At 37.0% G+C, this 12,111-nt stretch overlaps 1 protein-coding gene across 3 annotated transcripts in view; it reads right to left on the bottom strand.

Annotated features, from left to right (window-relative positions):
• esrra (estrogen-related receptor alpha) overlaps positions 1-12,111 on the bottom strand; it is an 80,213-nt gene that overhangs the window by 32,417 nt on the left and 35,685 nt on the right. For all 3 annotated transcript variants that reach the window (XM_051930551.1, XM_028804463.2, XM_028804464.2), the window contains exon 2: positions 5,813-6,176. In XM_051930551.1, the coding sequence (XP_051786511.1) occupies positions 5,813-6,152 (340 nt within the window). In that variant the 5' untranslated portion in view covers positions 6,153-6,176. The remainder of the gene's footprint in view (positions 1-5,812; positions 6,177-12,111) is intronic.

Here is a 12,111-nt window from a genome sequence, read left to right as displayed (position 1 = left end):
ATACACTCTTCTTAAAGAAGAGTCTTCACTTTCATTTACCATAATTAAATATAGCTAGGTTCAGGTTTGCCCTGATATTGACCATACGTCATTCTAGTTAAACAATTAAATTCAAAGGACTTTGATTAAATTCAAGCTTTACTTCTGCTTATATTCCTTTATTTAGCAATATCAAGCATGGTGATGCGGTGTTGAAGTAGTGTATTACACCAGCATTATCCAAAGGAACATCCCATTTCTGTTATACAAATTGGTTTAACATTTGCATCAGGTTCTTCTGACCACAGTATTAAGTAGCCAGGCACAAGTGTAGCTGGATCAAAATGTCTGTGCACTTATTGTGGTTGCTTTTGTCTGAAAGGAAAGGATCTTTAAAGTGTTAATGGAGAGAGAAAAAAAACAGATCAGCTCCAAAGAAGTGTAAAAATCCATGGTGTGCTAATGGTTTTTGCAGAAAGAACAGATGGCTGCAAGTAACCACAAATAAATTCAAGCTTTATATAACTTCTCTGACACTGGACTTTACAACATTTTCAGGGTTAATGTCTGCCCTATGGCTTTTGCTACAGGTATAGACTTGACTTAGTGTGACCCAAATCAGGATTAAAACATGTATAGAAATCTGTCATGGTGGTAGAAGTTTATTGTTTTAAAAAAATTAATTGAAGGTTTTCCACAGTTAAATTCAGGCATGGCAGACATATTGCTTTATAACTGCTGTTGCACGGGCAACGACTGTTTCAACAACAAAAATTATATCAACATATTGTTCTCCTTACTAGCATCAAGTGGCTGTTTTAAGGATAAAAATATCAAAATCAATCGTGACGTCTATTCATCAAAAAATTGTACACCAAGATTAACAGATCATATGCAGTGGCCTTGACCAGGTTTCAGTGGATGATCATGTTTAACTGCATATTAGCTAGATATTTATGTTCCTAATCATCTATGAAGTACTGAATACATTTTTGTTTGTTTAAATTGTATATTGGTGTTAAATCTCAAAAATTGGTTTGAAATATCCAAAAACTTAACTAAAAATTAAACAATCATCTACCTTTTGGAATGTTTTGTCTTTGTAAAAGTGTTTTGAAAGAAATCTATCATCTATCACATAACTTTGCCTACAAAATCTCCAAGACAGAAAGCTGATCCATCTGATCAAATTCAATGTGCACACTGTAATCTCTTTTATATGTTGCTTTTTACCAGGTTATTGGCACGCTAACCGGCTACCATACACCTTTTTGGCACAAAGTATTGACAGGGGCAAGGAAGTCCAACAACTGAGAAATTGCACATATATTTTTCCTATAAAGCAAACACAAATAAAAAAGCAAATAAAAAATGTTTTTTTATTAATTACGTTAAGCATTAAACTCTTACCAGAAAGTGTGTATATGCACAAAATTTGTCAATATATTTAACAGTGGCCTCACTTCTTCAGTGTGCTGGGATGGAATTCCATCCAGGTAATTTTTTGTGGAAAGTCTGAAATCTCCTTTCTGCATTTGTATGGGATATTTTTCTGGGTACTTTGGTTCTCCTGCAATCACCTAAAGATGTATGTATGTTTTGTTAATTAGCAACTTTAGTAATCTTGACTGTACCATATGATGGTTTGTTTTCCCATTTATTATTACCTTCTGCCTTGTGCACGAGAACAGCACTGCTGAAAAATTTGTGACCATTTAAATTTGTGCAGTTTTGCTGAAAATGTTATGCTAATAGATTTTTTCCAAATTTTCAAATGAGTTGGTGCTATTTACAACAAATTAGTGCTGGGAGGTATACCAGTTCATACCGAAAACCGTTTTTTATTTTTGTTATGATATGGATTTGTCTTATACTGCAATACCAGTTTAAATAGCCTAAACAATGTTCGGAACGTGGCGCAGCGGGAAACTGTTTAAGGGGGGACTTTATCCACTGCTACACCGCTAAACAAGCATGCAATGGAGTACATGCGTTAGTGGAGGTATTGAGTGGTGAAAATGGATGGAGAACATTCTGAAACTGAAGCAGATGATAAAGTTGAACATGATGACACAGAAGAACTTTTGCCGTAAAAAGGAGCCGCATCTGTTGTCTGGAGATTTTGGTTTTAAAAGGTCAGATGTGGATCAAACAACTATTTACTGCAAATGGTGTCAAGCTAAAGCTGTCGCCGGAGGTGGCAACACGAGCAATTTGCTGCACCACCTTAGCTGCAAACATGCTTTGGAGTACCATGAATGGAACTAAGATTGGCACCCTCCACGTCCTCAGGTAAAACTGAAAAGGCTAGAGGACACTGAAGTCGGACGTCACTTGTAGACACATTTGCTAGAGGACTGCTTACGACAAAAAAAAGCATGCGGTGGATTGAGATAACCAATGCCATTACAATCCATATAGCTAACGTGTCAGTGGACTGAGATTGTTAACATTAAAAGAAAGTGTAGTTGGTTTACAAAAAATATTTACTCTTTATTCCTTTTCCAAGACATGTTCAGTGCAATACAACTTTTGACAAGCACCTCTGAATATTTTACTAAGTCTAAATGCCTCTTTGGATGGTTGAAAGTATGTTGTTTGCAAAATTTGTTCAATAAAATGTTTCTATATTTTGACTGCAACTGTAATGCAATGTGATTCCTTCTCTTCATTAGTGCCACCCCCTTGAAAACTATCACTTTATGGGGCCATGCAAGCCTGTATTAATACTTGTGTGCACATTAAAATGGTTTTTTGTACAATGTACAATTCTCATGACAGTGGAATAGGTTATTCTTAGCCAGTCTACTGCAGTAATTGCAGTGGAAAATGTGGTTAACATCCACTCATGCATGGGAAAAAAATACCGTTGAATACCGTGAAACTGGTATTATTTTGAAAAATACCGTGATATAAATTTTTGGTCATACCGCGCAGCCCTACAACAAATCCACTTTTACATTTATAAAAAGCACTTTGTGCTGAACTCCTTTAAAAATACAGCACTTTTTAATATTTCCCAAAAACTGAAATGACCAATTAAAGGGGTTTGTGAATTACATTGTTAAAGACAATTTAATAATAATAAATATGCTTGCAATAATATGGTTAGGTTTCACTAATTTATATGTTGATGTACTACAGTTAAATGTACCTTGCAATAAGGTACAATAAAAAACACAATCACTTATATTACAGAACTCAGTGAAATTCTGCATCTGATACACAGTGGACTGTAGTTAACATAGTTAAACTGTAATGTAAGGTAATGTGAGAGTATCTTGGCTGGCACATTTTTTACATGCTACAGTAAGGCCAAAGCCACCCAAGTTGCTTTTGTTGCTATAAACTGTACCATAATGTAGCACTTATTCAGGTTTGCTTGCTGGCCATTTAAATTTGTAAATATACACCCTGACAATGTATTTGAGGCATTTGGGTAAAAGGGTTGCCACTTTAACAAAAGAAATGACATAAAACATATGATATACATAAGATATGCAGTATATGTAAAAATGAAAAATCACCTTACATTGGCTGTCAGTGTATTCCATACAGAAATGAAAATATGGATTATACAGTTACCTGTGGACTTTCTTGGCCTAAGTAATACGTCTTATGTTCTATTACTCAACACACTTCACACCTATGTCATATTACATAATCTCTTGCCTGATGAGGAAGGGAGTCAAAATTTACAGTAAGGCTTCCCCCCTTTCAAGAAAAATGTAGTATAAAGTAAGTAAGTAAACCTCCACCTTCTCCTGCTTTGATGGAAGTGAAAGTGACAAATGGTGAACTGGAGAGACAACAGCAACACACCCCCCAAAATAGAATGGTTTTGCAGGTGGTGGAAAAAGACAATTGCTTTCTTTTTGTCCTTCCTGACTGATTCTTCTCTAGTTTTGTGTTTTGCTAGTGTCCTTGTCACTACTAGTAGCATGAGGCAGTACATGAAGCCAATTCCAGCTCCTCCAGGATAGCACATTCATATGTGCCATTGCAAGAAGGTTTGCTTTGTCTCCCAGCACAGTCTCAAGAGCATGGAGGAGATATTTTTATTTGCACCAAAGCAGGTGAAGTTGATTCACAATTGCTTATGCTTCCTAACTGGACTGATTGATATCCTAAGGGCTCATTTATACTTCACGCTCAGAACGCGTACGCAACCGCATCATGGCCGCCACGCGTTCTGAGCGTTCATTTGATGCGTCCTCTGAGCAGGTCCTCAGAAATTAACGCGACGCATGCGCGAGTTGCAGTACCAGCAAAAAGTCAGGGGGCGCAGTGTGCTAAAAGTTGGAATGTGACATCAGAGTCTCTGTTTACTATCTACATGTGACAGAAAGCCGCTTTGCGGATCCTACGAGATCGGTGTGCACACTTCGATATTTGATAAATGGTTCGACGTGGTGAAGCAAAATGCCGACATACAGATGTATTCATGGTGCTTTTATATTCAAGTGTCACATATTCCCGATCGTAATACACAATACATTCTAAAAGTCTAACATACCATCTTCTGTGCTATCTTTTTTTCTAGGGCTTCCTCTGCTCCTGACAGCAGCTAATCGCCAGCAATAGATCACCACACTGAGCACATTAAATGTATGATATTCCAACTCTCTGCACATTTAGAATCCTTAGATTTATACTTGATATCACTTTCATGATGAAAAGCATTAAAGTATGTATATTACATTTTACAGATAAATCGGTAATTTCGTTTAAATAATGAATACTGTTAGATAATTACACACATGGGGGTGACACAGTGGCGGAGCATTAGCGCTGCTGTCTTGCAGGGAGTCGCGTTGCTGATATTCCTTGCCTGGAGTTTATACGTTTTCCTGCTGGATTTCCTCAGTGTGCTCCAGTTACATCCAGAGATATGCAGATTTGGTGCCGCTAAAATGACGCTAGTGTATGTGTGTGCATGTATTCACCTTGCGATGAGCCGAGGCATCGTCCAGGGATTGTTTCTCACTCGTGCCCAATGCTTGCTGGAATGGACACATCCCTGGATTTAATCAATAACAATCCTTTTCAGAGATATTGCGGTAAGGTGTCATCGGAATTTAATGGGTGTTCTAGGCAATTCACAACACAGAGAAGCCGAACATGTTCTCACCGTGATAATATCTCACACTGCCACCTGGCGGATTCCTCCAGATTTACGTAAAGTAGGCGCGCAAGTATAAACACTTCAATGCTTGCGTAGCAGGAGCGTCCGCTACAGCATGTGTCGCGTGAAGTTTAACTCCTGCCATAAGCTTGGTGTTAGACTGCAATGATTAAGTGTTCCCTTAATTTTTTTGAGCAGTGTATATACATTCAAATATACCATGTTTCAAAAAGGCATTGCTAACCTAAATAACAGATTGCTGAAAAAAAATGAAATCATTCTTGCTTTATAGTTATCCAGTGTGTGCTCCAACCAAAGTATGTGCATATACTGTATTGATTTACTTACTAATCTACCTATTTATGTATTTATTTAAAGAGACAAACAAAGTTTACATATAACTTCACAATTACAAAAAAGTTAAACCTTTACTAGTTTCCTCTACTTAGTGACTTTATTATATTAGCACCACTGAAGTGTAAATTTGTTTTTCATTTTCATATCTTTGAAAACTAATAATGCTGAGTAGATGGAGCATAGCTAAGTGCTCCACCCACTTTATAATAACAAATAATAAAAAATATGAATGCAAGTCAAGAAAATTCATGTCTTTCTCCTGTACAACAGAAACCTCTCTAAGAATTCATAAGTCACAAGCACAAGTTATAGAAATATAAAAAAAAAACAAAACTTTAAAGCCAGTCTCACCTTGGATAGTGCGTTTGAAGAATGCTTTACATGCTTCACAGGATGCCACCCCATAGTGAAACCCAGAGGCAATGTCACCACACACTAGGCACAGTCGTTTGGGCAGAGTGGTAAGGGCATACTTGCATTTGCCCCCTGTTGGAGGCTCTTCCGAGTTCTCTTCCTCATAATGACATCGAGGAGCTCCATAAAGTGGAGAAGAGTAGTGTTCATTGGCTGCTCCACCTCCACCACTGTTACTTGAATCTGAGGATCCTCCTGGGCTGTGCTGGCTGATACTTTCTGGGCTTGCAGGCTCTGCCTTGATGTAGAATTCCTGCTGCCGCTCTCTTGCTGACATTATGGTGAATATATTAAGGACGGCCTGCAGGAACAGAATGTTAGTCATGTTTAATATCCCTAAATATATAGCAAGAGTTACTCAGCTTTGTGATTCAGAGACATGGGAGTTTTATCATCAACAAAACAGGATAAAAAAAAATCAACATTAAAAACTGTTCATGGATTTTTCCACATATTAGTTACCTGACATTTTCACTAATAATCTATCACAGTAACCTGCCTTAGCATTCTCCAAGCTTACTTTGGCCATGTACTATATAAAATACAAACATCATGTGGCACAGTGTTTACTTCTCCTGCCTAAATCCTGAGTTTTTGCACTTTACATGTTCTCTCTGTGCATGCATGGGTTTTCTCTCGATACAGTATTCTGTTTTTCGTCTGCTTGTCAAAGACATATAAGTTAGCTCGACAGGAAACTCTAATTTCGCCCTGTATGACTAAGCATGCCTTACAATGAGCTACTGTGTTTTCCTGGGCTGGTATCTGCTGGGATTCAAATACTGGAAAATATAGGTTGAGAAATAAAATGAATAAGAACCTTTTTTATTTGAAACATTGTGTAATATGTTATAAAATGAGCATAAGCTTTAATTTTTTTAATTGATATATTAATTTTTTTTAACATTTGACATTTTTTACACAAGTGAATATAGTTTAGATATACTTTGTTCTGCTTATTTTAGTCTTTTGGTACCTTTCGGTTGCTACTAACAAAGTACATGGGGTTATTTACGAGTATTGTACTTTTATTAAGGATAGTGTTCTTTGCGGTCTTTCTGGAATGTGTATCTATTAATTCTGTAATGAATGCTCATTTAGTTCAGAGCTTCTGGAAATGGTGCCAACTGTGACAGAACTGGGTGTAATGCTGGAGCTAACCTTCCGTGGGTCACCAACTCTGTCATTAAATGAAATTTTAAACATTACATTAAAACACATTTTTTCACTTCTGGTGTTTAAATACAGTATTATTCAGTGATTCATTATTACACAATATAATGATGATTTCTCGCATCGCTGACTTACATAGATAAACTGAAGATTAAAAATACATGATGGCAGTGCAATCAGGACTTTGTTGTACTTGCTGGTAAATGCAGTGGCATTGGTACAAAGTAAAACCACACTATACTGACGTTTTTTTCTAAGTTTAGATGCAGCAGACAGCTAATAGTGAATCATACTTCTCAAAAAAACAGATTAAACTTCTCACTGTGAATCTGAAACAACACTGTCATATTATCACTGTTTGTATTTAAATCAGCTGCTTAAATTACCAACCCAAAAACAGAAATGAAAAACTAAATTAAAGGGAATTTAATTATTTTATTAAACTTGAATAGGGGTCCAAATTATTTTGTTTTGAGCAAAAACTAGCCTGAAGCAGTCTACAAATTAAAATGTACGTATGTGTAATGAAATGGGCTAAGTTCTTTGATATCCTTTTGCAGAGAAGTGCTAATGAAATGGAAAATAATGTTGATTAATTTACATGCATAAGAAAAAAAACAAGAAAGGATCTGGAACATTTAAAAAGAGGATTTTTAAGCAAACTAAGAGCTCATTTATGCATATAAAATAACAGAAGGCAAGAGTTGCCTCGAAAGCTTGTATATTGTAATCTTTTTAGCTGGCCAATAAAAGATGTCCTCATTTTGCTTGACTTTTCACTACATTCATAATGGCTAACACAATATAACATCCTAGTACTCCTTTATGACAGAATTTCTACTCTGCTGGGTACTACTTCCCCATGTTTGTGAGATCAGTTCTGTATTTTTTTAATCATAATAATGGTAGTCACATGTACTGTATACTTTATCTTAAAAATATTCTGAAATTCAAGTCATTAAAAAAATCCCATGCATTATATTTTCATTAGTAAAGTTCAAAAAATGTAAAAAAATTCCAGCAGCACTATGGACTGCTCAAAGAGTTTTGCACCTTCTCATTCAAATAAAACAGTTTCTAGACATGTTCTTGTTTTAAGTGGACAGGTCATATGTTTGCATATGTAAGTTGTTTTTTTTTTTATTATTTACCTCAGCAACATTTAGAGTGCTGTATAGGTTGAAAAAATCATTTGATTAAAAAAAACAGTTTTTATTCGCCTGATAATACACATATAGTATTTACGTTAAATATTAAGTGTGATTTTGATATACAAAATAATAATAATAAACTTTTTCTTTGCTGCAACATTAAGTATGAAACAAAGATTTTGTAAGCATTTCTATAATTGATGCATGTGTAGAAACACTTTGAGCTACTTAATATATGATTAATAATCTCGGACTTACTAAAATTATTCTATAAGGACAATAGAAATATTGTGAGTTACAAAAATATTATGTTAGTCATTGTACTAGTTACATAGCGGTACAGCACTTATGTGGTGCACTCCATCTCCTCCATCAGCATTCAGTCTTGGCTTTGTAGTTACTGCCAATTGGTTGCAAAAAGGATTTTCTTGTGTTATATTTTTCAAAAACAGGCAAAAGTTATATATTACACATGTTCATTTTTTGGCATACTGCAAACTAGGACTGTTTCTTCAGCTTGATTGCGTAGGAGTGCTTGAAATTTGATTTATACTAAATCTGAAATTCTCTGTGCACACAAGCATTGTTTGCAAGTTCCACTAATGTCCGCCTAATTGGCCAAATCTTGCCTAAGCTGAAACAAAGCTTCACTAGCAAAATAAAGAGAGGAGAGAGAGGTTAGGAGCACACGCCGATACAGCGCATTGCCGCACCCACCAAACCACAAACCAACTCAGGATCCAGATTAGGTCCCAAGTGCAGCCATGCAATGGGTGACACCTCAGCACCACACTAGTTCAGATGGAGTGGAACAGTGTGAGGTTTTTTATGGTGGCTGGAGTGCCAATTCTGCCACCAACCCCCAGGTTTTTCCCTGCAGGTTGGAGGGCCTTCATGCAGGGATGGATGCAGATTAACGTCATACCCAGGACGGAGCAATTGCAGGTTAAGGGCCTTGCTTCTGATTGCCAGTGCAGATCCCTAGCCTCAGAGCCACCACTCCACCTAGCAAAATAAAAGGTGGATAAAAAAAACCCTTGCAAAAAAAAAAAAAAAAAAAAAAAAAAAAAAGTGAAGCATTGTGAACCACCTATTATCTACTCCACAGTTAATTAACATAGAACTTTTATCCGTTTATGAACTTTATAGAGTTAAATGTTTGTTGGTTGTGTGTCAAAATGTAATAATAATAATAATAATAATAATGATAGAGCGCCTTTCACAAACCCAAGGTCACTTTATGTACAGAGTTAAAAAAAAAAAAAAATTACACAGAAGACAAAAGTAGAAGAGGAAAGTTTTCAGTTGAGATTTAAAGGGGCAGAAAGAGGAGTAATCTTGGAGAGACTGAGGAAGAGAGTTCCAGAGTTGAGGGGCCATAGCACTGAAGGACCTGCCTCACAGTGTGGACAGTCTGGTGCATGAGACAGTAAGGAGATTACTGCTTGAGGATCTGAGAGAGTGACAAGGACTGTAAGGAGCTAGGAGCTGAGTGAGGTAGAGGGGGGCAAGGTAATGTAGGGCTTTGAAGGTGAGAAGAAGAATCTTGAATTTAATCCTTGATGGAACCAGTAACCAGTGAAGCTGAGAGAGAACAGGGGAGATGTGAGCAAAACGCTTTGTGCGGGTGAGGACTCTGGCTGTGGAGTTCTGAATGTACTGTAGCTTCTGTATAGATTTTGCAGGGAGGCCGATGAAGAGGGAATTACAGTTATCAATATGAGACATTATGAAACAACGAACCAGAGTTTGAGAATCATTAAAGGACAGAAAAGGATGGAGACGGGCAATGTTATGGTGATGATAGAATGAAATTTTGAAAAGAGACCTAATGTGTAGCTCACAGTTAAGTGATGAATCAAACAAAACGCCAAGATTTCAGACAACAGGAGCAGGTTTGACAAGTGTACCATCAACAGAAACAGAAAAGTTGGATGCCTTAGAAAGTTGGGAGTTTGGGCCTACCAGTAACACTTCGGTTATATTGGCATTAAGTTTGAGAAAGTTATTTTCCATCCATAGATTAGGATCAGTGATACAGTCTGAGTGTGCTGGGAGGTGAATCTGTAGGGGAGTGTGTACTAAGATATAACTGTATATTCGTCTGTATAGCGCTGAAAGTTAAGGCCATGTCTGCGAATAATCTGACCCAAAGGAAGGATATAAAGTAGAAAAAGTAATTGCCCAAGGACTGAACCCTGAGGGACACAGTGCAACACAGGTGAGGTGAAGGATTTATATCGGCCAAGTGTGACAAACTGTTGCCTATTTGAAAGATATGATGTGAGCCATTGAAGGGCTAAGCCAGAGATCCCTACAGCAGAGAGACGTGACAGGAGGACTTCATGATTAACAGTGTCAAATGCTGCAAAACAAAAATGAAAAAGTCAAGAAGGAGGAGAATATTAAGTGAACCGCAATCTGCTGATCGGAGATTATTAACTACACGGAGAAGAACTGTCTCAGTGCTGTGCTGTGTGCGAAAGCCAGACTGAAAAGGCTCATTGAGTGTATTGTCTAGTAGAAAAGCATGGAGTTGTATAGCAACCACGCATTCCATCACCTTAGCCAAAAAAGGGAGATTAGAGATAGGCCTGTAACTGGAGAGAGAAGAAGGATCCAGGTCAGGTTTTTTAAGGATTGGGGTAACTGCAGCAGTTTTGAGGGCAGTAAGGGCAGAACCAATTGAAACATGCATTTATCAATGAGGCAACAGGAGTATTAATTATGAATGAGCATGTCTTAAGCAGAGAAGTGGGGGCAGGATCAAGCAGACAGGAGGAGGAATTAGACTTACAGTATTAAGTTCAGAGATGGTGAGAGAGTCAACAGGCGAGAAACAAGTGAGTTTTGATGATGGAGATAGCAGATCGGAATAAGTGAGTGATTGAGCTGTGGAGGGTGAACTGTGATAGAAATGTAAGAAAGCCTGACACTATTCAGCTGTAATGGGGCATGCGAGAGGAGGGTGCCTAAGGAGTTTATTAACAGTCCTAAAAAGAGTTCTAGGCCCAGACTTGGCACCATTTATGAGAGAGGAATAATAGTTGCAGATCCCTATATTTAAGTATGTGCTTAGTGTAAAGCTGTGAGCGAACTATGAGGCCTGTTTTCATATAAATTATTGTGTAAGTAAATTGTTATTGGAAACAATATCTTAAATATGAAATAATATAATCTCTTATTGGCCACTACAATTATACAGTATGGGGTTATCACACAGGAAACAATCTCCATCTAAAGTTAGACATACACCAATGTGTGCGTTAAGTGCTGCAATTACATATTCCCAGTCTTACTGTGGAGTGTGGAGATTGCAAAAATAAATCTAAATTAATTAAATTAAAAAAACATTAATTAAATCTACTCCCACAACAAGATTTAAGTGTGATAAATTGACTCAAGAGTTTAATTTAACCATGTGCATCACACTGAAACATTTTGCCCATAGTGATATGCCTCATCAGAAATAAAATGCAACTTCTTAATAAACTCTTATTAATGCAATTCTAGAATACATTATTAACAGGTATCTGAATATTGCTTTTGCCACAGCTATCAAACAATGGGGCAAACCTGATACGCATCAGTAGTGATGAGTGAACCTCACTGAATTTGCTTTGCCTCTAATTCAGCAAAAATGTGAAAATGTTCAGGAATTTCGGTGAACTCAGCAAAATGCATTGCAGTCAATAAGGGAAGGAGAAATTTAACTACTATTGAGTTGAATTTAATGGTTTAATGGTCTTTTAAGTGTCTCTAGGGAAGCATCTGTCAACCATGCTGGACCGATTACAGTGGCCAAAAATGCAACATGAGGTGTGAGGTAGCAGTGATAATCACTGTGTCAACTTGCCTCCCTGAGATAAAATTATACTTGGAGTCCACAATAACTTGGAAATTTCCGCAATT

The sequence above is a fragment of the Erpetoichthys calabaricus genome, chromosome 1 (genome assembly GCF_900747795.2).
Source record: "Erpetoichthys calabaricus chromosome 1, fErpCal1.3, whole genome shotgun sequence".
Taxonomy (NCBI): domain Eukaryota; kingdom Metazoa; phylum Chordata; class Cladistia; order Polypteriformes; family Polypteridae; genus Erpetoichthys; species Erpetoichthys calabaricus.
The sequence above is the reverse complement of the archived record's forward strand: the minus strand, read 5'-3'. Positions and strand labels throughout refer to the sequence as shown.